Here is a 23,633-nt window from a genome sequence, read left to right as displayed (position 1 = left end):
ATTTTCTTTCTTAGTTCAGACTCTCCGGGGTAGCTATGGCACTGGCTAATAAGATCTAAGTAGGGGAATCTAGGGATTTGGGAATTGTCTTCCAAGTGTTGGCCCTACTCTGGTTTCTGTGGCCAGCCCTGCTCAGGTTAGGCTGGGTAGGCCACCAGGGTAAGCTGTAGCATTCTGTGCAGGCGATGACAGAAGTCAGGAGCAGAGGGAGCAGAGCTGGTCAGGATCCAGCTGGAGTTTAAATCGGAGGGCAGGCAGGCTATGGTCTCCCTATGGCAAGGGGCGGTGAAGGTGGGTGGGAGGGGCTTGTGAGGGAGGAGAGGATGGATAAAGGTTTCTAGGGAATTTTGCTAGGTGTAGCAAGTGAGAAATGCTCCCTCTTCGTGGTTCCACTGCTTCAAGGGAGCCCATAGTGGAAAGGAGAGGGTCACATCTGGGGAGAGAAGAGGAACTCGCCATTATGCAAAGTGGACTTATTCACTGACAGAGAAGGCTGGAATTCTGGGCCAGGGGGGAGACAGGTGGTCAGGATTTGAAATGCATCCTGTCAGTTTTCCAGTGTGCTGATGTGCTCATCCGCCGCCTTTAGTGGTGCTCTCCTTGTGTTCCCCTGGCTACCGGAGGGGAGAGCTGTCACCGTTTCTGAAACCATATGGCCTCCTGCCACTTAAGTCCCTGCCCCCAGATGCCCTTGACCCCTGCAGCTCCATTCAGGCTCTCTACGTCGGGCCGAGTTCGGACATGTGTGATAGGAGCAGGATCGGGATTCAGTGCAAGAACTGGCTCCAACAGTTGGCCAGAGTGGTTCCGGAGGAGGCCAGCCAAGGCGCGGTGCGCATGGAGAGCACAGCTGCCTGGGGTAGCCTAGGAGAGGCCTCCGCAGGAATAGGCGGTGCCTTTGAGGGGCGCGTCTCTTCGGGGCGGAGCTTTTGGAGGAGCAGGAGTGGTCTGGGTGGATGGGGCGTGTCCGGGGCGGGGCTCTGCCGCCCTTGGTCGAGCTACACTCCAGCACCGGCCCGCAGAGGCGGCTCCGAAGGGGCGGGGTCGCTCCTCCCTCGGGTCCGCTGCGAGCCCGCACCTCCCAATTCCCGGAGCCGAGGAGGGCTAGCGGCGGCTGCCTCCGCTGGGCTCCAGGTTGGGCTGCCGGGCGCTGGGCCAGGGCGGGCGGGAGCGGGGCGACGGCTTGAGCGGAGGGCGGCGGCCTGGGCCCGCCGAGCCATGGCGGCCCCGGAGCCGGCGCCAAGGCGAGGCCGGGAGCGCGAGCGGGAGCGGGAGGACGAGAGCGAGGACGAGAGCGACATCCTGGAGGAGAGCCCGTGTGGCCGCTGGCAGAAGCGGCGGGAGCAGGTGGGCACGGGTGCGGGTGACGCCGCCGTCCCGAAGCCTAAGGCTGGAGGCCACGGGGCCCTTGGGGTCCGGGCAGCCTGACGGTCTCCCCTGACACCCTGGCCTCTGGAGGCCCTCGGAGCCCTTTGGCCCCACGCCCTGGTGAGAAACCCCCTTTCCTTGAACACCACTGTCATCCTGGGACCACCTCCACGTGCCTCTTGGATCCTCCGCTACCCCTTCGGGGATCGTCCTCAACCTTCACATCCTGGTCTACCTCTGGACACCACCCCTATCCTCCTAGAGGGTAGATCCCGAGCCTCACCCACCCGCAGCTCTCCCTCTGAGCGGGCAGGGCTGGCAGCACATTCATGGTTGGGGGAAGGTGGCAGGGACCACGTCCACACCCTGACTCTATTTGTATTGGGACACACATCCTTCCCACCTAGGTGAACCAAGGGAACATGCCGGGGATTCAGAGCACCTTTCTGGCCATGGACACCGAAGAGGGGGTAGAAGTGGTGTGGAACGAACTCCACTTCGGGGATAGGAAGGCCTTTTCGGCCCATGAGGTGAGGCCTGTTCATACCCCCTTTGCTCCATATCGTGATTGCCCCCACGACCATCCTCCTTCCCTAGGAGAAGATCCAGACCATGTTTGAGCAGCTGGCGCTGGTGGACCACCCCAACATCGTCAAGCTGCACAAGTATTGGCTGGACGCCTCTGAGACCCGCGCGAGGGTGAGCTAGGGGCGGGTGTAGGGCGGAGTGAAGCCACAGGCTGGGTGGGGCAGCATGGGGACCCACCCGCAACGGCGGAGCCCGCCTGCCCGCAGGTCATCTTCATCACAGAATACGTGTCGTCTGGCAGCCTCAAGCAGTTCCTCAAAAAGACCAAGAAGAATCACAAGGCCATGAACGCCCGGGTATGGGGAGTGGGCTAGGGACTGAAGGGAGTCCAAAAGAACTTAGGGACAGTAGTGGGGTGGGGGGTTCAGAGTGACCTCGGGACAGGAGCGGGGTAGCGGGCGGGCTCCGCAGGCTCAGCAGCCTTTCGGTGCCCACCCGACGGAGTCGTGCGTCCGCTGCCAGGCCTGGAAGCGCTGGTGTACGCAGATCCTGTCGGCACTCAGGTGAGAACCCGGACTTGCCCACGCGCGTGCCTCCTGCTCCGCACCTTTCAGGTGCCCTCTGACCCGGTTCTTCCTGCCTCCCTTCCTCTATGCTTGCAGTTTTTTGCACGCCTGCAGTCCCCCCATCATCCACGGGAATCTGACCAGCGACACCATCTTCATTCAGCACAATGGCCTCATCAAGATTGGCTCAGGTGCTGGCGAGGCTGGGCGGGACAGGGGGCAGGGTTGGGGAACCTGCGGGAACCCAGGGCAGAGATTGCCTATTGTACCAGCCTTCTGACGCCTGCTCTTTCTCTCCGTGTTGGCCATTGCAGTGTGGTACCGCATCTTCTCCAATGGTGCGTGGGGCCTCTGGGGTGTGGGGATCTTGGAGAAACTGATCTGCTCAGCCCCGCGCTCTTCCTTAGCACTTCCTGATGATCTCCGGAGCCCCATCCGCGCTGAGCGGGAGGAACTTCGAAACCTGCACTTTTTCCCACCGGAGTATGGCGGTGAGTCCTTATGGGACTCTAGGGCACCTGACCTGCTGGCTCATCAGACTGACCAACCCTGCCTTGTTCTTCCCATTTCAGAGGTCAATGATGGGACTGCAGTGGACATCTTCTCCTTTGGGATGTGTGCACTGGAGGTACTGGCCACTCTGGACATAGCCTCTTCTCCTCTGGGCTCCAACCCATCTCACCATGTTCCATCTGTCCCTCTACCCAGATGGCTGTACTGGAGATCCAAGCCAATGGGGATACCAGGGTCACCGAGGAGGCTATTGCTCGAGCCAGGCACTCACTGAGTGACCCCAACATGCGGGTGAGGAGCTTACCTTGCTCTTCTGGGATGGGCTGCAGGTGCCTCAGCTTGCCCTTGAAGTGCTCTAGACAGCTAGACATCTAGCCTAATCAGTGCGTTTGAAAGTATACCAGCTGCTGCACTAAGGCCTACCTGGAAGAAAGACTCCTGGGACTCAGATTTCACAAGGGAGACTGGAAGTAGAACATGGGTATTCGGGGCCCAAGTTTACAGCATCAGATCCTGAACTGCTAATGGGAAGCCTTCCTCTTCTCTGCATCCATACAGGAAGGCTTTGCAGCACCACTGAGGAGGGAGGATGTGGTGATTGGACCCGTGGGGTCTAGGGTCTTCAGGGACCTCTCTAGAGCAAGGATCTTCCATCCACCTCCCACCTTTCCTCTCAACCACCTAGGAATTCATCCTCTCCTGCCTGGCCCGGGACCCTGCCCGCCGGCCCTCTGCCCACAACCTCCTCTTCCACCGAGTGCTCTTCGAGGTGCATTCGCTGAAGCTGCTGGCAGCCCACTGCTTCATCCAGCATCAGTGTGAGGGGCAGAAGGGCTAGGGTGGTCCAGGAGCCTGGGGTCAGAACGTGGCAGGGTCTTTGCAGGACGCTTGGCTTGGGTCTGTCTCCCTGAGCGTTGTTTTTTTTTTTTTTTTTTTTTTTTTTTTTTTTTTGTGATTCGCAGACCTTATGCCGGAAAATGTGGTAGAGGAAAAGACCAAGGCAATGGACCTGCATGCCGTCCTGGCTGAGATGCCCCAGCCCCATGGACCCCCAATGCAGTGGCGGTGAGCAGTGACCACATAAGGCTTTCCCTACTAGCTGCCTGGCTAGCCTTTAGCCTGACACCGCTCATGTACCACCCTCTCCATTCTAGGTACTCAGAGGTCTCCTTCTTGGAGCTGGACAAATTCCTAGAGGATGTCAGGTGAGAGCTGACATGAGACATGAGACTGAGGAAAATCACTGTCAGGCCTGAGCCCCCAGCTATATACCCCCTGGTATATCTCCAGGAATGGGATCTACCCACTGATGAATTTTGCGGCTGCCCGGCCCCTGGGACTTCCCCGCGTGTTAGCTCCACCCCCGGAGGAGGCCCAGAAGGTCAAAACCCCAACGCCAGAACCCTTTGACTCAGAGACCAGGAAGGTGAGTCCTGACTTCTGTTGAACTGTGCTGTCTTTCAGAACTGTCCACAGCCAGATAATGGGTGCCTTTCTCTGGGTGGGGTGGGGGGCTCTGTCTCCCTATCCCAGTTCTCCTCCAGACTGCCAGAGACCAAACCCAAGCTGACCGCTTTATGGACACTGTAATCAAGCTGGGACACCCATTTCCCCAAGGCTTCTTGCTTTTGCAGCCCTTTCACCGTCCTGTTGCACACCCCATTCCGGAGGCTTTGGCCATGTTCATTCCTCATCGGGATCCAGAGCCATCACCCTCCTAGCTTCCTTCCTTCCACAGTGCACCCTAAGTTCAAATGCCAGTAGTCAAAGTGTCCTGGATTCTGGCTGCCCAGAGAGTGACTAGAAGGCAGTGTGAGCCCCAGCCTCCTGGCCTGCTGGCATCTTGCTTTTCTGTGCAGTCACATCCTGGGACACAGCATTTCCCCTCCCCCACCCTTTTGAAGGCATTCTGTTCACCACTCAGAACTCAAACCCAAGACCTCATCTTGGAAGCCTTCGTTGACACCTCAGTGCTGGTGCAATGAGATGAGCTTTCTGGGCGTCCCTTGGAGATGCTTAGCGGTTTTGAATCTCTGCTGATCTTTCTGGGCTCGAGTGGCTAACGTAACTTCCCTGCCCTCAGGTGGTCCAGATGCAGTGCAACTTGGAGAGAAGCGAGGACAAGGCTCGGTGGCACGTGAGCAAGGGCGCTGGGCAGGGCTATGGGGGTGGGGAGGGATCAGTGGTGGTGTGCTGGGACCACGCTGACCATGCCATGGGGGGGATGGGGAGGGACCAGTGGTGGTGTGCTGGGACCACGCTGACCGTGCCATCGCATCCACAGCTCACTCTGCTTTTGGTGCTGGAGGACCGCCTGCATAGACAGCTGACCTATGACCTGCTCCCAAGTAGGCTGACAGGGGACCAGATGGTGGCCTGGGGCTCGGGCGGGCGCTGGCTGGTGCCGCCACTCACTTGTCCTCTCTTCAGCCGACAGTGCCCAGGACCTCGCTGCTGAACTAGTGCATTACGGCTTCCTGCACGAGGTAGGCGGAGTGCACTGCAGGTTTGGAAAGGTGCAGGGTGGCACGAGCTGCCCACGACTCCCATGTCCCCCACCCATCCACTGCAGGACGACCGGACGAAGCTAGCAGCCTTCCTGGAGACCACCTTTCTCAAGTACCGTGGGACACAGGCTTGACCTTCCCAGTCCTGGCAGCCCAGCAGGGATACCAGGGCTCAGGGTTGTCCACTTGGCAAAGAGCGCCATACTGCTCAGAGCTGCCTTCTGCCTGTGTTTCCTGGAGCCAATGAACACAGGCCCTGCTAGTGAAGACACCCCCCCCCCCAGCTTTCTGCAGCAGTGTGGGTCCTGGGGTGGTGATGGAGTCCCAAGCCTAAATGGGAGTAGAGGATACAGGTCATTTAGGGGAACTTCCCCATCTGGTATTGGACAACAGCCATGCCTTCAGGTGACATAGAAACCTAGGGAAGGAGCCTGAACTCAAAAGTAATAGAGCCCCTTCAGGTGTCAAATGCAATACTGGGCATCAGGCAGACCAGACTTGGCTGGAGACTCAGAGGCTAGAGAACTTGGAGTTGGATCCTTGGTCCCACCCAGAGCAATCCCAATCCCATGCATACCTGTCCTGAGCTCCCTCTCACTGATCTTCCACACACTTGAGACCAGGACCTGTGTCCTCCCCAGAGTCCTCCAGCAGGATCAGCAGGATCTTTCTGTTCTTCATTCTTGAACTGCCTGTCTTCCAACTTCAAGTTTAAAGTCTTAAATGTTTTTTAAATGTATGTATAAATTTAATGCACTCAAGTTCCTTCTTAAACAGTTCTTCATATACGAAACCAGGAAAGATCACTACTGTATTACTAATAGTTCCACATTGCTGCTGTCACGTTTGTCACAAACCTAGTGGCTTGAGACAACACTAATACAGTTCTGTACATCAGAAGTTTGATACAGGCTCCCACTAGATTAAAACCCAGTCATCTGTGACTGAAGTCCTTTCTGGAAAAGGGGGGTAGAGTGGGGATGGGGCTCACCTCCTGCTCCTTCAAGCTATTGGTAGAATTTACTTCCTTGCCGTGGTAAGGCAGAAATTCCTACTTTTTTACAGCTTCCAACTAAGAACCCTTCTCAGCTTCTAGAAGCCACCAACTTTTCTTAATTCTCCTTCCACCTTCAAGACCAGCAGCGTCAGGTTGAATGTGTGTCATGGACTAGCTGTCTGGTTTTCCACTGCCTGGAAGGTTGGGGCCTTTTGTGAGTAGGTTGGACCCACCTAGATAATCTAGGATGATACCCCCTCAGGGCCTGTAGCTGAATCACACCTACAGAGCACCTTTTGCTACGGAGACTAATTATCCTGGGGTTTGGTGCTTAAGAGAATGGACGTGGGCACACGCAGGGTGGGGGTGTTGCTGTGTTGCCTACCATACCATCTTAACCAAAACCAAAACCTAAAATAAAGCAAATTTGTCATGGGACAGCTAATAAACTGAAAGAACACTGATTATGCATGGTCTGACATAGTTTATTTGGAAAATCCGTAACAGATTGTACACGTGATTAAATTGAACTCAAAGGCATCTGTGCTGTACTTTATCTTGTCTCTGTTCAGCTTATCTCTATCTCTAGAGATAAGATACAGTTTTGCTGCGTTGCCTGGCTTGCCTGGAACTCAGTATCCAGACCTGGCCTGTGCAGTGTTTATAGGTGTGAGCCACCGTGCCTTACTGCATATTGTTTTAGAAGTCGAATTATTGGGGACACAGGGTCAATAGTAAAAAGCAAGTACGATCTTCTGCCCTGATTTTCCACAAATTTCAGTCTCTTAGCCTCAGCCTGGAGCTCACTCCATAGACCAAGCCTGCCTCAAACTCAGAGATTCTACCTGTCTCAGACTCTCCAGTGCTGGGATTTAAAGTGTGTGCCACCATGCTATGCCACTAGCATGCTTTGGGTCCTGTTTATTGCTTTTTATATGTTAGGTGTTCCCACATGGCAACTTGTCAGGCTAGTCACCTGCCCACCCTCTGAGCCAGCATCCTAAGAGTCTGATGGGCATCAGAGCTGTCTGAGTATCAGTCTAATTAGTGCCGGTCTCAGCAAGGAACAAGGTGTCCCAAGTTAGTTTCTTTCTTGCACAACTTTTTGTTTTCTCTGAAGTTAATAATTTTCTTTTTTTTGCTTCGTTTTTTTTTAAAGCATTCATTTGGCTCTCTCTCTCTCTCTCTCTCTCTCTCTCTCTCTCTCTCTCTCTCTGTGTGTGTGTGTGTGTGTGTGTGTGTGTGTGTGTGTGTGTACCATAGCACAGAAGAAGGTCAGAGGGCAATCTGTGGGAGTTTGTTTTCTTTCCACCATGTGGGTTCAATTGAACCCACTTTATCAGGCTTGGTGCCCAGCCCCTTGCCTGCTGAACCTCTCACCAGCTCTTCCCCTTAGCCTTAGCTATGTGTTTGCCATTAATTCATCACTGGGGTCCTCTCAATATTTAGGACCAAGTACGACCAGCCAATGTTTCTCCTTTTACGGGCTCTCTGCTGTTCTCTTGTTCTGTATTGTAGTTCAGGTAGCAGCATGTGTTGCCCTGCACCAGGATTCTATGGCATGGCTCTTCTCTCTGGGCCCATGCGTTTTTCTTCCTTCATTTATAGTACCTGAAAAGAAACAGCCTTCAAATTGCCCGAGAAAAATATATGGGAAATTATGGAACCTTTGTCTGTTTGTCTTTATTCTAGTCTTATACATGACTGAAAATGTACCAGGGTACAAGAAGTTTGCTTAGCTGAAAATCCTTTCTTCTCAAGATTCAAGGGTGTCAGGTTACATTCTTCTAGTTCCAGGAATTGCGAGGCTTCTGAGTTCTGACCTTTTCTGTAAGAGCTCTTCTGTCTCTCCTGCCCTTTCTTTGCCCAGTGTTTTGGAAATTATCAGGAATTCACCACTGTAAACAAAAAAAAGAAAAAAGAAAAATGACATTTTAGCAAATTGTTTATTGATTTCTCTATTTCCTAGATAAATTATTGAGGTGTATATTTATATTCCCTATTGTTTTACATTTATTTATCATGTGTTTATGTATATACACACGGATGCATGAGCTGATCATGAAAGGGCTTAAGGGCAGAAGTGAAGACTTTTTTTTTTCAATATATCCTAACCACTGTTTCCTTTTCCCTCCTTCTAATCTCCCCAGCCCTCCAGATCCACCACTCCTCCGTTTCCCTTCAGAAAAGAGCAGGCCTCTGGGGATATCTCTGGAACACTGCATAACAAGATACAGTAAGACTAGGTACAAACCCTCATATAAGGGCTAGGCAAGGCAACCCAGTAAGAGAAAAAAGGTCCCAAGAACAGGCAAAAAGTGTCAGAGACACCCCTATTCCCACTGTTATATGAGTCCCACAAAAACACCAAGCTAATAACCATAACATATATGCAGAGGACCTAGTGCAGACCCATGCAGGTTCCGTGATGGATGCTTCAGTCTCCTTGAGCCCTTAGGAGTCCTACTTAGTTGATTCTGTGGGCCATGTTCTCCTGGTGTCCTCCACCTCCTCTGGTTCCTTCTTCTCCCTCTTCCTCAGGCATTTCCCAGATTCCAAGGGGAGGAGCCTGATGGAGATCTCCAGTCTGGGTGCTCTTTCTGTTGAGTGTCTTTGGGTTTCGGCATTGCCTCCCATCAGCTGCTAAGGAAAGCCTCTCTAATGACAATTGGAACAGGCACTGATCTGGGCTTCCGCCTGCCAGGGTGGCTTCTGGTAGAGCAGAGAGACAAGACTTATTTTCAAAAGCAATTCTGTGAAATTGTGAGGTTCAGGTATTTTACATGCGTAGGACTCAGGAGAGGGACATTCCCCATTGGCAACTCTAAGAACCTGGTCCAAGCTGGACAGTGGTTGTACACACCTTTAATCTCGGGACTTGGGAAGCAGAGGCAGGAAGAAAAGAGAGGCCAGCCTGGTCTATGGTCTATGGTCTAGTTCCATGACAGCCTGGGACGCACAGAGAAACCCAGTCTGGGAAAAAAAAAAAACAGAAAACCTAATTCAGCTACCTCTGAAACAATGGTGTTTACAGGCTGGACCACGCCATTATAAGTGAATACAGGCTCTTTGGAGTGAAAGTAAAGCAAGGACAGGAAAATCAGAGTGGGGGCAACCAGATGCTGGGCCATGTGTGGAGCAGGCATTCAGAAGCTGTTTTTGCTAAATCATTAACTCTTTGCTGACTCATAAGATAGCTGAAGCCATCAAATGCTGTCACCATGCAGTCTCCTCTGGCTAATTCTTCTAAAGAAGACAAATTCAACATCTCAGTGAATTTAGAGGTTTTAGCAGCTTGCGAAAGACCTTTTTGAAAAGTGTTGTACGTTAGTATCAATGGAAGCTACCACAAGAAGGTGGTGCCTGAGGTTCCCCCTGGTGGAACCTGGTGGAACCCCTGGTGGTTCCCTGGTGGTAAGATCCAGCCTACTCAACACCCTGGGCTGGGGGTTGCACCATTTTCAGAGGTTCTGGTAGGCCCATCTTGTTTTAAATCTTGGAAAATATTGACCAATGTGATTACAACTTTATTTTATTTTGTTTTCTTTTCTTTTCCTTTTTTTTTTTTTTTCAAGACAGGGTTTCTCTGTAGCTTTGGTGCCTGTCCCGGAACTAGCTCTTGTAGACCAGGCTGGCCTCGAACTCCCAGAGATCTGCCTGCCTCTGCCTCCCAAGTGCTGGTTTCTTTTCTTTTTCTTTTCTTTTTTTTTTTTTTTTGGTTTTTCGAGACAGTGTTTCTCTGGAGCCTGTCCTGGAACTAGCTCTTGTAGACCAGGCTGGCCTCAAACTCACAGAGATCTACCGCCTCTGCCTCCCGAGTGCTGAGATTGGAGGTGTGCGCCACCACTACCCGGCTTTATTTTGGTTTTTCAAGACAGGGTTTCTCTGTGTAAATAACCTTGGCTGTACTGGAACTAGCTCTTATAAACTAGGCTGGCCTCAAACTCACAGAGTTCCACCTGCCTCTGCATCCTAAATGCTGGAATTAAAGAGGTATGCATGCAACCACTGCCCTCACCTGGCTGAGATAGGATCTATTTAATATCTGGCTATCAGAGCTAAACAACTTGGAAAGGTAGACTAGGATGTCTAGCAGTTTACAGAGATCCGCCTTGCCCCTGCCCCGAGTCTGAGCGTTGGGACAAAGGTATGTGCCACCACATTCAGGTCAACTTTATTTTCCAATCTATTAACTTGCTTGTTTTCATATTTGCTTTTAGTTTTTCAAGACAGGGTTTCTTGACTGCCCTGAAACTCACTCTGTAGACCAGAGTGGCCTTGAATTTAGAGACCTACCTGTTTCTGCCTCCCGAGTACTGGGATTAATGTGTGTGTTGCCATCACCATTGGGCCATTTTCTTTGGAAGAAATTTCAGTCGGTGGTCTCTTTTTTGAGACTGGGTTTCTCTGTATAGCTTTGGAGCCTGTCCTGGAACTCACTCTGCAGAGTAGGAATTAAGGCATGTGACACCACCGCCCGGCTCAGTTGGTGGTCTTTATATTCTTGTTTTTAGGGATGCAACATCTTTTGGGTATCTTTGATTATACTGCTTTCTCAGGGTTTTGTTTTGTTTTGTTTTTTGTTTTTCAAGACAAGGTTTCTCTGTAACATTCCTAGCTGTCCTGGAACTAGCTCTTGTAGACCAGCAACTCAGAGATTGGCTTACCTCTGCCTCCCTCCCAAGTGCTATCATTAAAGGCGTGCACTACTACCAACTGATTTCAATTACTGTTCTTATTCTTTTGCTTCCTTTATTGCCTTGGTTCCTTCTGAGTCTTATTTCCTCACCCTTCCTTGCTTGGTGATTCTGGTTGGCTGGTTGTGCTTAAGAATGAGATGCTAAACCAGGCAGTGGTGACGCATGCCTTTAATCCCAGCACTCGGGAGGCAGAGGCAGGCGGATCTTGGAGAGTTCAAGGCTAGCCTGGTCTACAAGAGCTAGTTCCAGGACAGGATCTAAAACTAGAGCGAAACCCTGTCTTGAAGAAACCAAAAAAATAAATAAAATAAAAATAAATAAATAAATAAATAAATAATGAGATAGTAAGCTGGGTCTCAGTGCTTCTTTTCCAGAGTGAAGCTAATTTGCAGCCACTGTTGGCAGAACCAGACCTTCTGGCACCATGTGGTAGGGGCAGAAGTCTTGAGGCAACTATGTTTTTGTTTTGTTTTTTCCTATCTGCGCTTTTCCCGGAAATTCCAGACACAACCGTCATAAACCAGTCTGCAAAGGCAGCGCCCACCCTTCCCCAACTCTCCAGCAGTTCATTTCTCTGCCCTCTTAGGCTTTGTTTTCAATATAGCTCCTGTGCTATTAAAGGGACTCCGTAAGGGGAGGAAAACATTCTGCCTTATTTTGCTAGAGATCTCTATATTAAATTCTAAAATTTTCCGGGGTGGAAAGCAGAATAATGGCTATCGGGGGCAGCTAAAGGTGCTTGAGCTTATTTGGTGATGTTTTGCAGGCAGCTTTGGGACTCGGTGAAACTCAAGACAAACGTCAGAGCAGCTCCTCCGCACACAGCACAGATGAACATACAGGTTTAAACATACACAACTTAGGACTTGGGGACCAGCGTGCCCACAGGACTGTGCACACAACTGGCTGGGGAACCATCTCTTGGGTCCACCGGCATGTCATCCGTTTTAAAAGGCTACTCGTTCACAAGGAAAGAGATTGTGTTTCCAAATAAATGCAGACTCCTGACTTCAGAGACGAACAAAACAAAGATGCATCAGTTCTTTGTCTCTTGTCTCAGATATCAACGGACGGAGTCGAGAAGGGATCAGCCGCACTTTTCCGCTGCTTTCTGCGAGTGGGTTTAACCAAAATAACGGTGCTGGTAAAATAGGCAGAACTGATTCAAGAACGCTACAGGCCGAACTCCGAAGGCCTCTCCGGGCCGCCACTCCCACACTCCCGCCCGCCCCGGCCCCGCCCCGCTCCGTTCAGTTTCAGTCGGGTGCGTTAACTGCCTGCTCCGCCCCGGAAATGCGTTCCGGTCTCCGTCCACGTAGCTAGGGAAAGGTCTATCGCGAGAATTCCGCGTCCGGCGCCCAGATCGCGCGAGACTGCGGAGGGAGCTGGGGCTTGTGGCGCGCGCGGCGGCCGCGACGGACGCAAGATGGCGACGGCAACTATAGCTCTTGTAAGTGAGTCCCTCGCGGCCGGGGGCGGCAGTCAGCTGGTGGGAATGAGTCGTAGGCCGGGCCAGGACGCGGAGGCCCCCTGGGTGCGTAGCCGCTTGACCGGGCCTCACACGGACCCTCTTGTGGCCCCCGGCACGCGGGGCGGGGGCGGAGCGGGCGCGCGCCGCCGCTGCCGCGACTGTAGCTGTAGCTTCCGGCTCGAGGATTCCAGTTTCCGGCGGCTGGGCGGGGTGGGCCGACCGCAGGCGGCCCAGCTGGGTCCCCCGCAGGGCGGTCCTCGCTCTGCTGAGGTTGGGCGAAAGCTGTCTAGGCGGCCGGCGGCGTCAGGGAGCCGTGGCGCCTGCTCTGGGCCTCCGCGACTGCGCCTGTGTTGGGGACGCGGAAGGGGCGGACCCATGACATTTGCTCTGCGCCGTGGTGCCCAGAGAAGCGGGTTTCCCATTTTGTTACCCCACAATCCTCCCACATCTTTCGAGCAATCATTCTTCCCCTGGCTCTGTTGGAGAACCCGAGAGTCAGTGCCTGCCTTGGTCGCAGGTCTTGTGGGCGTCCTAAGACTCTGCTCACCCCGTGTCTTGTGCTGGCGAGCCTCCGCCTGCTCCGCTCAGCTTGCTCCCTGGTCGGTCAGGAATATTCCGGGAGTGTCTGCCACAGGTCTTCCCACTTCAACCTTAGGAACCATGTATCTCTTGGACCTAACCCCACTGCAGCCCAGCTTTTTATTCACTGCCACCCTCACCAAGAAGGATGGAGCAAGGTCTGGGAAGGGCTGCCATTGCTCGGCCCTAGCTGGGAGCTGCACCCTCATACTTGGGAAGGGGCTCTTGCCCCAGTTTGTGAGGGATAGATCTAGTGTGTGCCACTCACATCGTGGCTAACTTTAAAAAAAAAACAAAACCATACTCTACTGCTTGAAGCTACAGGAGCAAATGGGCTTTGTGGAGAGACAGATTGTTGAGTACTAGGTGACAGTCCTGTCAGATGATAGAAAGGAGAGAGACAAGGTATAAGATACTCTGAACAGCACTGGAGGAAAGTGGAGGCCTCGTTTCTGAGTAACCGCTGGCATTCATGCAGACTGAAAGGTTAGCTGGGGGGTCAGCTCTACCATAGGGCGGTGCCAGACAGGTAGTGTCATTGTCGAGATGGGCTCGAGATGGGCATGGGCAGTAAGTCTCACCATTGAAGCAGTTTGAATAGTCTTTGCCATCAGTTGACTATGAGGCCCCTGGAGTTGTCTCTCTCTCTTCCTTGTTTTGCTGCATCCACAGTGCTCAGTACAAGCCTGGCTACCCAGGAAGCAGCACTGCACCTTGTGAAGGGACCTGGACAGATGGAAGACAGCATCCTGCAGCCAGTCCCATTCTAGGGGCCTGGCACTGCTATCAATGGTACTAATAACTGCTAGAACCTATGGCTTACTTCCCAGACACTAAGGGACTTCATGAAAGGTGATTCTGTAAAATCTTCGCTGATGCCTGAGAGATAGGCCATCCCCCTGCACAAGAGGAGCTTGAGGCCTAGATTTTTAGGTGATTTGCCTCAGGTTATTTAATGTGTTTTATAATGGAAGTAATTCTTTGTTCTAAGCTGGTGAAGGGCAGAGCTTGGCTTGTGCACCAGAGACGCTCAGCAGCACTGTCCCTCGGGGGGGGGGCTCCCCCTCTCTTGATGCACCACTGCCTGGGTTGGGGAGCATTGTGACTACAAGGCCTGCTGGTTTTCCTGGGACAATTGGCTGAGATGCATATTAGTGACTAGCTGAGTTAACAAATGATAGTTTTCTCTAGGTGCTTCCGGTGACTGGTTAAAACAGAATTCTAGACTCTTGGAGAACTCTCTCCTGGGGTAAATGGGCTAAACTGGGTGGTTTTCTTTTGTAGCGTCCATAGGTAAGCTTTCCCTGGAATGCTCATATGCATTGTCTGTGGCTTTCAGCACCATCTATCCTTTTCCTGGAGAGGCAGGAAGTTATACATAGCCCCATATTCAACCTTCTCACTGGTGTCTGGCTAGTACCTGAAGCATGCTTTCTCTGTGGGTGTTGAGAAGCAGCTTCTGTTCTATGGGTGTCTGTGCCAAGGAGTCGCCCTTCCATTAGTTTTCTCTGGAATATCATTTCTAAGTCACAGTGGAGCTGAGCTAGGCAGTAGTGCACATTCATATTGGTAGCACCGGGAGCAGCTCTAGGTACAGGCTGGGTCAACCATAGTCTTTGCAGTATACTAGGCTGCCCCTTCTTTAGTAGTCTGATGACCTGAAAGGCCCATCTTGTCCAAGTTGGCCAGCCTCTGGCTTTGTCTCCAAGATTGGGCACAACCATCTCTCTGTCTTTTGATATATGAGGAACATGTTCTTGAGCTCATGGTAGTGAAAGCACTTTCTGACTTCTGTTCACACTGCAATCCCTGAGAACCTGGGGTAGCTTTTAGGGCTCTTCCATCACATCATTCTACTCCTTACCATATTGCCCACCTCTGCCAAGGTCTGTCGGGTGGCAGAGGCCACTCTTCTAGGCCATATTAAGAGTTCTATCTTCTGAGCACTGCCTTTGGATACCAGTGTTCTCTATGTCTCCTAGGGTGGGTCTTAACCAGTGTAGAGAACTAAGTTCTCAGCTGTCTTCTTAGGGCAGTTTTGCACTTCGGCTGCTGAATGAGGGAAGCCTACATTGGAGCAGAGCTTGTGGAATTACTGGAATAAAGGTTGAGCTTAGAGGCCTGGCCCAAGTGTGTATAAAGTTTGATGGAAGCAGTGCTCCTGCTGCCTGGGGAAGGATGAGAGAATACAGCCAGCTGGTCACCCTGTCATCTAATCTGGCTCAATCTGTCAGCAGAAAAGGTGGCTTTCCTTGGCCTTGGGCTGGAACACTGCTTGCTCTCTGTCCTTTTCTTTTTGTCCCTTCCCGGGAGACTGTCAATTTGGGCCTGCTCCAGCTGCTGCTCTGCTTTCTGTCAGTACCTTGGGTGGCTGCATATGTGCTGGAAAGGTAGAAGGTATAAGGGCAGTACAAGGTGTGATTGATGCTGGAAATAAACTCAGCTGACCTTAAGCCCTTGCCCAGCCTCCCTTGTTCTAGGTGGGGAAGGCAGCCTTTAGCTTTGGAAAATGAGAGGGTCTGGGTGATGGGTGTGCTTGACTCTTGGTTACATTTCCTTCCTGTCTGCAGCAGGTCAATGGCCAACAAGGAGGGGGGTCCGAGCCAGCGGCAGCAGCCGCAGCAGCAGCGGCGGCAGTGGTGGCAGCAGGAGACAAATGGAAACCTCCACAGGTATTAACCTTAAACATCGTTTCCCTCAGGCCTGCCTGACTGCCTGTGCATCCTTGGGCCTAGAGAGACCCAACTGGGGCAAATTGGACTTGTGGTGGGGGACTCCAGTGACCAGCCTCTGCCTTCTGGGCAGACAGTGTCCACAGGACTGGGGCCTTGGCCTGCTTCTGTTTTGTCTCTTGCCTGTGAGAGTCCATCTAGCCTAGGCCTGGCAGGGCCTGGCAGTTGGCTAGCCAGGCAGCAGGGGGAGGAGATGGAGATGATGGGAATAACTACAGCCCAGCCCTCAGTGATTCTGGCTTTGAGCCATTAGCATTGTGCAGAAGGATGGGTCCTCTGTTTCAGAATGGCAGTGTTGTGTCTAGAGCCAGAAATAGGGATTTTCATTTTAGCTCTTTGTTTTCATGTAAGTAAAACAACAAAATAACATGTAAGTCAAAGCACACGAGTCTTGGGGAACCCCCATCCCCCGCTTCTTTGAGCTTATGGGTGGGTGTGGATGGATTTTGTTCTCTAGTCACTGGCCCATGGGAGTAAGTCTTCTGGGATGTGAAGCTGGGCTCTGTTGTTGCTAGGTGATAGATTCTTTATTCCCACCTTTACAGAGTCCCCCAAGGTTTCAACAAGATAGTGTGGTGGCCTTTGACTAGGCCTTCCAGGCACTGGTGTTTGTGTCGGGGGGCCAGAAAGAGATGTTGGTATGCAGCCTGGATCTTGGGACGTTGTGGGGGCTGAAGCTCTCTGTCCTGACTGGCTGGCCAGTATGCCATTGGTTGGTGGGAGAAGGGCCTTTTGTTCACCAAGACAAAGACGAGATTGAAAAGTTTCTAGGGGGCCCAAGAAGAAATGGCATTTATTTCCATGGCGACAGCCTACTCTAGTGTCACAGCCTCATAGGCCTGGGGCCAGCTGAGAGGGCAGAGGACACATCTAGTATGAGCCAGACTGCAGTCCTTGGTTCCATCTCTTGAGAGACTTTGGGATCTTCTTGGGACTCTGCCCCGGGGAGGGGGGGGGGTCTTATAAGTTCCCTGCCTTTTGACCCTTGACCAGAAACTCAGCACTCTGGCATCCATGATGGGGTTCATGGGGTTTGACTCAGCCAGATCCTGCCTGCCTCTTTTGTACTTCAGTCCTTGCCTGTTACTCCTATGCTATACTGAGGGCCTTCCTCTCTGCTGTTGCTCTCAAAGGTTGTGTCTGAAAGCCTAAAAGAGTCCCCAGAGGTATTTTAAACTGGTTGGAAATGTGTGCTGGCTCTGTTTGTTACTCCCAGGGTTTGCTGGCTCTGACATTGGGCTTTCCCTGTTTACATGGTTCTTTCCCTCTCCTGCAAACAGCTTGAAAATGGCTTTGATAGGAGTAATATAAACAATTCTCGTAGCATTCGATCATGTCTACAGCAAGTCTCAAGCCCTCCCCTAGCTAGTGTCATGTGTTCTACATTCATTTGGCTAGAGTGCTGCTCTGTACCTGACTTCTGGTGTGCTGAACACATGCCATACAGTACTGTTAATGTACTGAAGTGGACTGTAGCTCCTTGTAGGGCTCATGAACTGAGGAGTAACACTCACCCTTTCTGAGAGGCCTGAAATGGGCATTATTGGAGGGAGGCCCCTTGCCTTGTTCTGGGGTGGCCTGAGGACCTGACAAGGGCTGTTGAGGAAACCAAGAGGTTAGAGTGCTAGGTAGCCTGTAAGTAATGAATCTTTGATCCTGGTTCTGCTCTCTGGGCTCTGGAGCACAGCAGAAGTCGGCTGTTCTACAGGACTTGGGACAGAGACTCTAGGGTCTCTGTCAACAAGGGGTAGGCACACTGATCTCCTGTGTTAGTTGCATAAGAAGTCCATTGTGCTGCTGGTCTTACAGGGTACCTGCCTGATTTAATGTGTCCCACCCATGAGTCATGACTGTGACAGAAGCCTAAATGGGAATAGCAGTGTCTGAAGGGAAGACCTACATCCTAACCAGGCAGGAGGTAGCTTGTACTGGGGCTTAGATCCTACATTGGCTTAAGAATCTAGGGCTAGAGGGCCTGTGGGGCTTCTAGGACATGAGAAATTTTTGGTTTACTGCTGAACAGATCCTTTGTTTCCTATTCCAGGGCGCAGATTCTATCAAGATGGAGAATGGGCAAAGCACAGGCACCAAGCTGGGGCTGCCTCCCCTGACGCCCGAGCAGCAGGAGGCCCTCCAGAAGGTGAGAGTGCACCTCTTGGGCACAACTGCTCAGCCAAGATTGGTGAGGCAGGCCATCCCCCTTCAGGCTGGACTCCCCAGTGCTCCTCACTACCATCTCTTGCAGGCCAAGAAATATGCAATGGAGCAGAGCATCAAGAGTGTACTGGTGAAACAGACCATCGCGCACCAGCAGCAGCAGCTCACCAACCTGCAGGTGAGCCCCTCCACCCTCCTGCACGCCACTGCCACTATCTTGGGGCTGGCTCTGCTGGAGGCCCTCCTGCTCAGCCTGGGCCAGGAAGTCTCCACTGCCCCTTCCCACTACCTCCACCATCTCCTCCTCTTCTCTGCCTCCTCCTGTGCCTGTGGCCGACTGCCCCCAGAAGGCGTTATCACTCTCAGACTCTCAAGATTCATTCTCTGGACCACCAGGGTCCTCTCTGAGGCATGAGTGGCCTGGCCTTTCCTCCTGTTGCTTGATAAGGCCCCTTCACCCCCTTCCCACTCCTTCTCTGTAGCTCTGCCCAGTTCTCCTTCTTGGTCTTCCCACTGGTGCCTCTGGGTCTCCATCACACCCTTGTCACCCAGGCTGTGCACAGCCATGGTGGCAGCATGTAGGTTGTGATCCTCCCTGCCCCTATGGTCAGGCCTTTATCCCTGGGCCCTCGACTGAAGGGGCAGTCTAGGGGTATGCTCCACTGGGCCCTACTCTAGGCTGGAGGCTGTGATATCTGTGGGAAGAAGCCTATGTGAAGCTGACAGGTTCCTGGGCCTTGAGCCTTCCCCACCCCCAGGTCCAGCCCTCAAATATTCATACTGGCTGTTCACTGTGCTCTGTCCATCCCTCTCCTCCCTTCCTTCTGCCCTCGCCGGTCTTGCTGCAAAGGCTGTGGGGCGGGGCACCTGGGGCTCTGAAGCCCCCCCTGGGCAGGTGCCAGTGACCAGCCAGAGTGACCAGCAGTGTGGGAAGGCAGGCGGGCCTCCCTGGCAGGGCGGGGACTCCGCGCCTTGCTGCTGTCTGCGTGAGGTGTTGACGAGAGCGGGAGACTGCTCGGCTCCAACAGACTGAACTCTGTCTTTACTGTCTTTCAGATGGCAGCAGTGACAATGGGCTTTGGAGATCCTCTCTCACCTTTGCAATCGGTCAATAGAAATGCTCACTTCTTCTGGGGCTCATGTCCTTAGTCAGGGCTAGAGGGGGGCAGTGAAGCCCACTGCTGGGGACCTTGCTCCCCTGGCCGGCCCTGCCCGCCAGCTCTGGACGAGCACAGCAGAGCGCCAGGCATGGTGGGGCCAGTGGTGTGGGCACTCACCCCGGGACCGCCCCTGGGGAGGCCTCCATCTGCTCTGAGGGCCCACCTTAAAACTAACCGGCCAGGTAACTGCGGAGGGCAGCCGCGGCAGCCAGCCAGGGAGGGTAGCTGCCAATGCCAGGCTCATATGTGCCTTGTCACCCCATGTGGGGGATGTACCTGTGGGCCTCCAGCTCCGACAGTCTCCAGGCTGCCCGGGCTCTTGGGTTGGGGTCAGGCCCCTGATAAGAGAGGGGTCCTAACTGTGGCCCCATCATACTCTGGAGGGAGGATGGATGGATGGGGTGTGGGCTGGGGACCTGAGTGAGCAAGAGAGGGAAGGACATATAACAACTTGGGTCACAGACCTAGCTCTCAGCAAGGGGTAGATGTCATGTGGCCATGGCTGCAGTAAGCAGAGAGTCTGGGAAGGAGATGGCTCTTCCTTGCCCAGAGGCAAGTTGAAGTGGCCAGGCCCTATCCTGGGGAGATCCTGTGGGAAAGACATGGCCCATTCTCTGGGGTATTCACTTGGAGGGCCATCCCTGGATGAGTTGCCCTCATATTTGAGACATACTCTGGGAAGCACCTGTCTGATAGGGAGCTGTTGACCCTCTGAGGAGTCCTGGGAGATGTGGTCAGAGAGACCTGTAGTCGGTCAGTCTCACCCTGAAGGGAAGACTTAGACTCTCTTGTCAACTGTGGCCTGAAGGACAGTTGTAGCTTCATGTCTTTGTGGGGCTTAGAGAAGGGGTGGCTCTACCCTTGCGGCCCTTCATCTGGGCAAGAGCCTGAGGTTTGTCAGGAGCCAGTTTGAGGGACTGGCCCCCAATTCAGGGAACTCCTAATGTGAGGAAAGATAGGCCCCACCTGGGTGAGTCCTGTGTTTGTGGACCTTTTAGTCCTCTCTCTCAGGAAGACTGGACTATCCTAGGCCCACTAATGTCTGAAGAAGTAAACTGGTCTCTTGCCACTGGGACCTTTGTTAGGGTGAGAGGAGCCCTTGTTTGTGTTAAGGAATAAGGCCCTGCCAGGCCTGTGGGGCCCTACTTGTGGCTCTAGAACCCCTTGCCTGGCACATCTATAAAGTGTTGGAGGGAGCCTTTCCCAGGGCACGGGGAGGTCCCTCATTACAGTGGCCCAACTCACTGCTAGTCCTGCCAGCTTCCCAGCCCCAAGGATCCCTGAGGCTTCTTCATTGGGTTCTCTGCTGCCTTGTGATGCTCTTACCTGGGCCAGCTCTTGTGGCTACAGTCATGTGCTCCAAGCAGCTCTTTTTTGTGGGAGGTGTTGGGATGGGAGAGTGTAGAGCATACTGAGTCCTCACCTATGTTTCCCTGCATGAGCAGCTTGCTCCTTGTTCTCTCCAGAGCACCCCTGTCTGAGCTCCCAAATTCCTTCCCTGGGATCTCTTCTGGGCAATGGCTGCCCTGTCTTCTGCCACCCTCTCTTCTGGCCTCCATGCCAGTAGGTGTCTCTGGCTTGGACAGCTCCTCCTTCCCTCTTCTGTCCCAATACTTGGCTGGACTAGTGGGAGGATCTCCCAACCTAGCCCAGGTACCAGGCCCCCAGACTGGAGAAATGGGCTGAATTACAGAGCTTTCAGCCTTGGCTTCTGACCACCTGTCAGCTCTGCTGCCACAGTCTGTCTGGGACCTGGGTGGGTTGGGTACTTCCATGTCCTGCTGTTGGGCCTGGCCTTCCTTGGGGTGGGGTCCTGTTGACCCCTAAACCCTGGCTGCAAGAGCCCAGCCTGCACTTCACTGCTGCGTGGGGAGCCCTTCCCACAGCAGAGCTGGGCGGGTGGGCCAGGATGGGAGAGGGCTGCTGAGTCTCCTGCCTTCCTGACAAGCCAGTGGCTCTCTCCTTCTGTCCTGCTGCAGATGGCAGCTCAGCGGCAGCGGGCACTGGCTATCATGTGCCGGGTCTATGTGGGTTCCATCTACTACGAGCTGGGGGAAGACACCATTCGCCAGGCCTTTGCTCCCTTTGGCCCCATCAAGAGCATTGATATGTCCTGGGACTCTGTTACGATGAAGCACAAGGTAAGCAGATTGGAGTTACCCCAGTGCCCTAGCTTGCCCTCCTATCTGATTTCCTGGCCTGATGGCAACTCCCTGTGTTTAGGGCTTTGCCTTTGTGGAGTATGAAGTCCCAGAAGCTGCACAGCTGGCCTTGGAGCAGATGAACTCAGTGATGCTTGGGGGCAGGAACATCAAGGTAACGACATGGTTTGGTCTTGGGCCTAGAGCTGAGAATAAATGAGTACTTGTGTGCTCACATACGACAGACCGTCACCACAGGCCTAGGCCGATGCTAGACTTTGTTCTTAACCTCTTCTATAGGTGGGCAGACCCAGCAACATAGGACAGGCTCAACCCATCATAGACCAGCTGGCTGAGGAGGCTAGGGCTTTCAATCGCATCTATGTGGCCTCTGTACATCAAGACCTCTCTGATGATGACATCAAGAGTGTATTTGAAGCCTTTGGCAAGATCAAGTCTTGTACACTGGCCCGAGACCCTACAACTGGCAAGCACAAGGGCTATGGTTTTATTGGTAAGTTTGGGGAGAGACAAGGAGAAGAGGGAGCCCACCTGGTACTGGGGCTGGCCTTCCTCACTGCTCATCCTGCCCTGCAGAATATGAGAAGGCCCAGTCGTCCCAGGATGCTGTGTCCTCCATGAACCTCTTTGATCTGGGTGGCCAGTACTTGAGGGTGGGCAAGGCCGTCACACCCCCCATGCCCCTGCTAACACCTGCCACGCCTGGAGGTCTCCCGCCTGCTGCTGCTGTGGCCGCAGCTGCAGCCACAGCCAAGATTACAGCTCAGGTGAGAGCTGGTGCAGTGATGTGGGTTTGACAGTGGGTGGATAGGCCCACTGATCCTTTGGGAACTGGCTCTTTAAATGGTTTTGGGTAGAGATAGCCAGACTAAAAAGTGACTGGTTGCCTTTTGGTTGCAGGAAGCAGTGGCTGGAGCAGCAGTGCTGGGTACTTTAGCTACACCAGGACTAGTGTCTCCAGCACTGACACTGGCCCAGCCCTTAGGGGCTCTTCCCCAGGCTGTCATGGCTGCCCAGGCTCCTGGAGTCATTACAGGTGAGTATGAGTTTCTCCACCATTCCTTACGCCTCACCTTGAGGCTGTCTTCAGCTTCCCAACTCATACTTATTTCAGTATAACCCTTTGAACCCAGGGCAGGCTGGCTATAGCTATAGCCAGCCAGGGAGGGTGTATGTGTGACTGTTGAACCTGGTTGGTTTTGCTGCAGGTGTGACCCCAGCCCGCCCACCCATTCCAGTCACCATCCCCTCTGTGGGCGTGGTGAACCCCATCCTAGCCAGCCCGCCAACGCTGGGGCTGTTAGAGCCCAAGAAGGAGAAGGAAGAGGAGGAACTGTTTCCTGAGTCGGAGCGGCCAGAGATGCTGAGTGAGCAGGAGCACATGAGCATCTCTGGCAGCAGTGCTCGCCACATGGTCATGCAGAAGCTTCTCAGAAAACAGGAGGTAGGCGGTGCAGTGCCAGTGCCTCTTTAGGGAGAGTGGGTCGAGTGTGGTCCATAGGCCACAGCATTCACTTCCCTTTCTCACAGTCCACAGTGATGGTTCTGCGCAACATGGTGGACCCCAAGGACATCGACGATGACCTGGAGGGAGAGGTGACGGAAGAATGTGGCAAATTTGGTGCTGTGAACCGGGTCATTATCTACCAAGAAAAGCAGGGCGAGGAGGAGGATGCAGAGATCATCGTCAAGATTTTTGTGGAATTTTCCATGGCCTCAGAGACTCACAAGGCCATCCAGGCCCTCAATGGGCGCTGGTTTGCTGGCCGTAAGGTGGTGGCTGAAGTGTATGACCAGGAGCGTTTTGATAACAGCGACCTCTCCGCGTGACTTTGGCCCCCTTTCCTGGACTTGCACTTCCCCCTTATTTCCTTTGGGTTCTGTAGAGTGTTAACAGTGGTGTCCTTGGGACCAGGCACTCTTCCCAGCCCACGCTGTAGTGTACATAAAGGTGCAGATATTGCTGGCCCTGAATCCCTGTCTGAAGTTGGTCCCTTGACCCAAGTCGGCTGCGTGTGGGTTGTCTATATTCACAGGGCACCAGTGACCAGGAAGGTGTTAAGCATACTGCGCAGGCGTGAACGGAAGGGCAGCGGGGGGGGGAGGGGGCTTGCTTTAGTTCCACTTGTAGGCGGTGTTGGCTTACAGTTCTCGCTCATATGAGTAGTGCTGAGAGAGGTTTAAATTGAGAGC

At 53.2% G+C, this 23,633-nt stretch overlaps 2 protein-coding genes across 7 annotated transcripts; both read left to right on the top strand.

The window, feature by feature from the left end:
• The first annotated feature begins 1,036 nt into the window (after positions 1–1,036).
• Nrbp2 (nuclear receptor binding protein 2) lies at positions 1,037–7,013 on the top strand. 2 transcript variants are annotated; one of them, XM_057792304.1, is made up of 18 exons: positions 1,037–1,347; positions 1,776–1,898; positions 1,966–2,067; positions 2,163–2,252; positions 2,419–2,459; positions 2,559–2,653; positions 2,777–2,800; positions 2,870–2,953; positions 3,035–3,090; positions 3,171–3,266; positions 3,534–3,744; positions 3,938–4,040; positions 4,130–4,180; positions 4,266–4,401; positions 5,059–5,112; positions 5,260–5,323; positions 5,406–5,461; positions 5,548–7,013. In XM_057792304.1, exons 1-18 carry the CDS (start codon positions 1,219–1,221, stop codon positions 5,614–5,616), a joined length of 1,584 nt encoding a protein of 527 aa, XP_057648287.1. In that variant the 5' UTR covers positions 1,037–1,218; the 3' UTR covers positions 5,617–7,013. The 2 variants fall into 2 exon arrangements, with proteins under 2 accessions (XP_057648287.1, XP_057648288.1); XM_057792305.1 differs by having other exon boundaries at positions 1,043–1,347; positions 3,661–3,793.
• A 5,529-nt stretch (positions 7,014–12,542) lies between these two features.
• On the top strand, positions 12,543–23,414 carry Puf60 (poly(U) binding splicing factor 60). 5 transcript variants are annotated; one of them, XM_057792289.1, is made up of 13 exons: positions 12,564–12,629; positions 13,902–14,021; positions 15,800–15,901; positions 18,006–18,101; positions 18,207–18,296; positions 19,175–19,225; positions 21,258–21,419; positions 21,502–21,594; positions 21,720–21,933; positions 22,017–22,207; positions 22,341–22,476; positions 22,649–22,884; positions 22,971–23,414. In XM_057792289.1, the coding sequence occupies exons 2-13, from the start codon at positions 14,019–14,021 to the stop codon at positions 23,268–23,270; spliced, it is 1,674 nt and encodes a 557-aa protein (XP_057648272.1). In that variant the 5' UTR covers positions 12,564–12,629; positions 13,902–14,018; the 3' UTR covers positions 23,271–23,414. The 5 variants fall into 5 exon arrangements, with proteins under 5 accessions (XP_057648270.1, XP_057648273.1, XP_057648271.1 ...); XM_057792287.1 differs by lacking the exon at positions 13,902–14,021 and having other exon boundaries at positions 12,543–12,629; XM_057792288.1 differs by lacking the exon at positions 13,902–14,021 and having other exon boundaries at positions 12,547–12,629; positions 15,803–15,901.
• The last annotated feature ends 219 nt before the right edge of the window (positions 23,415–23,633 follow it).

The sequence above is a fragment of the Chionomys nivalis genome, chromosome 17 (genome assembly GCF_950005125.1).
Source record: "Chionomys nivalis chromosome 17, mChiNiv1.1, whole genome shotgun sequence".
NCBI lineage: Eukaryota > Metazoa > Chordata > Mammalia > Rodentia > Cricetidae > Chionomys > Chionomys nivalis.
Note: the sequence above shows the minus strand (reverse complement) of the source record. Positions and strands in the feature narration are given on the sequence as shown.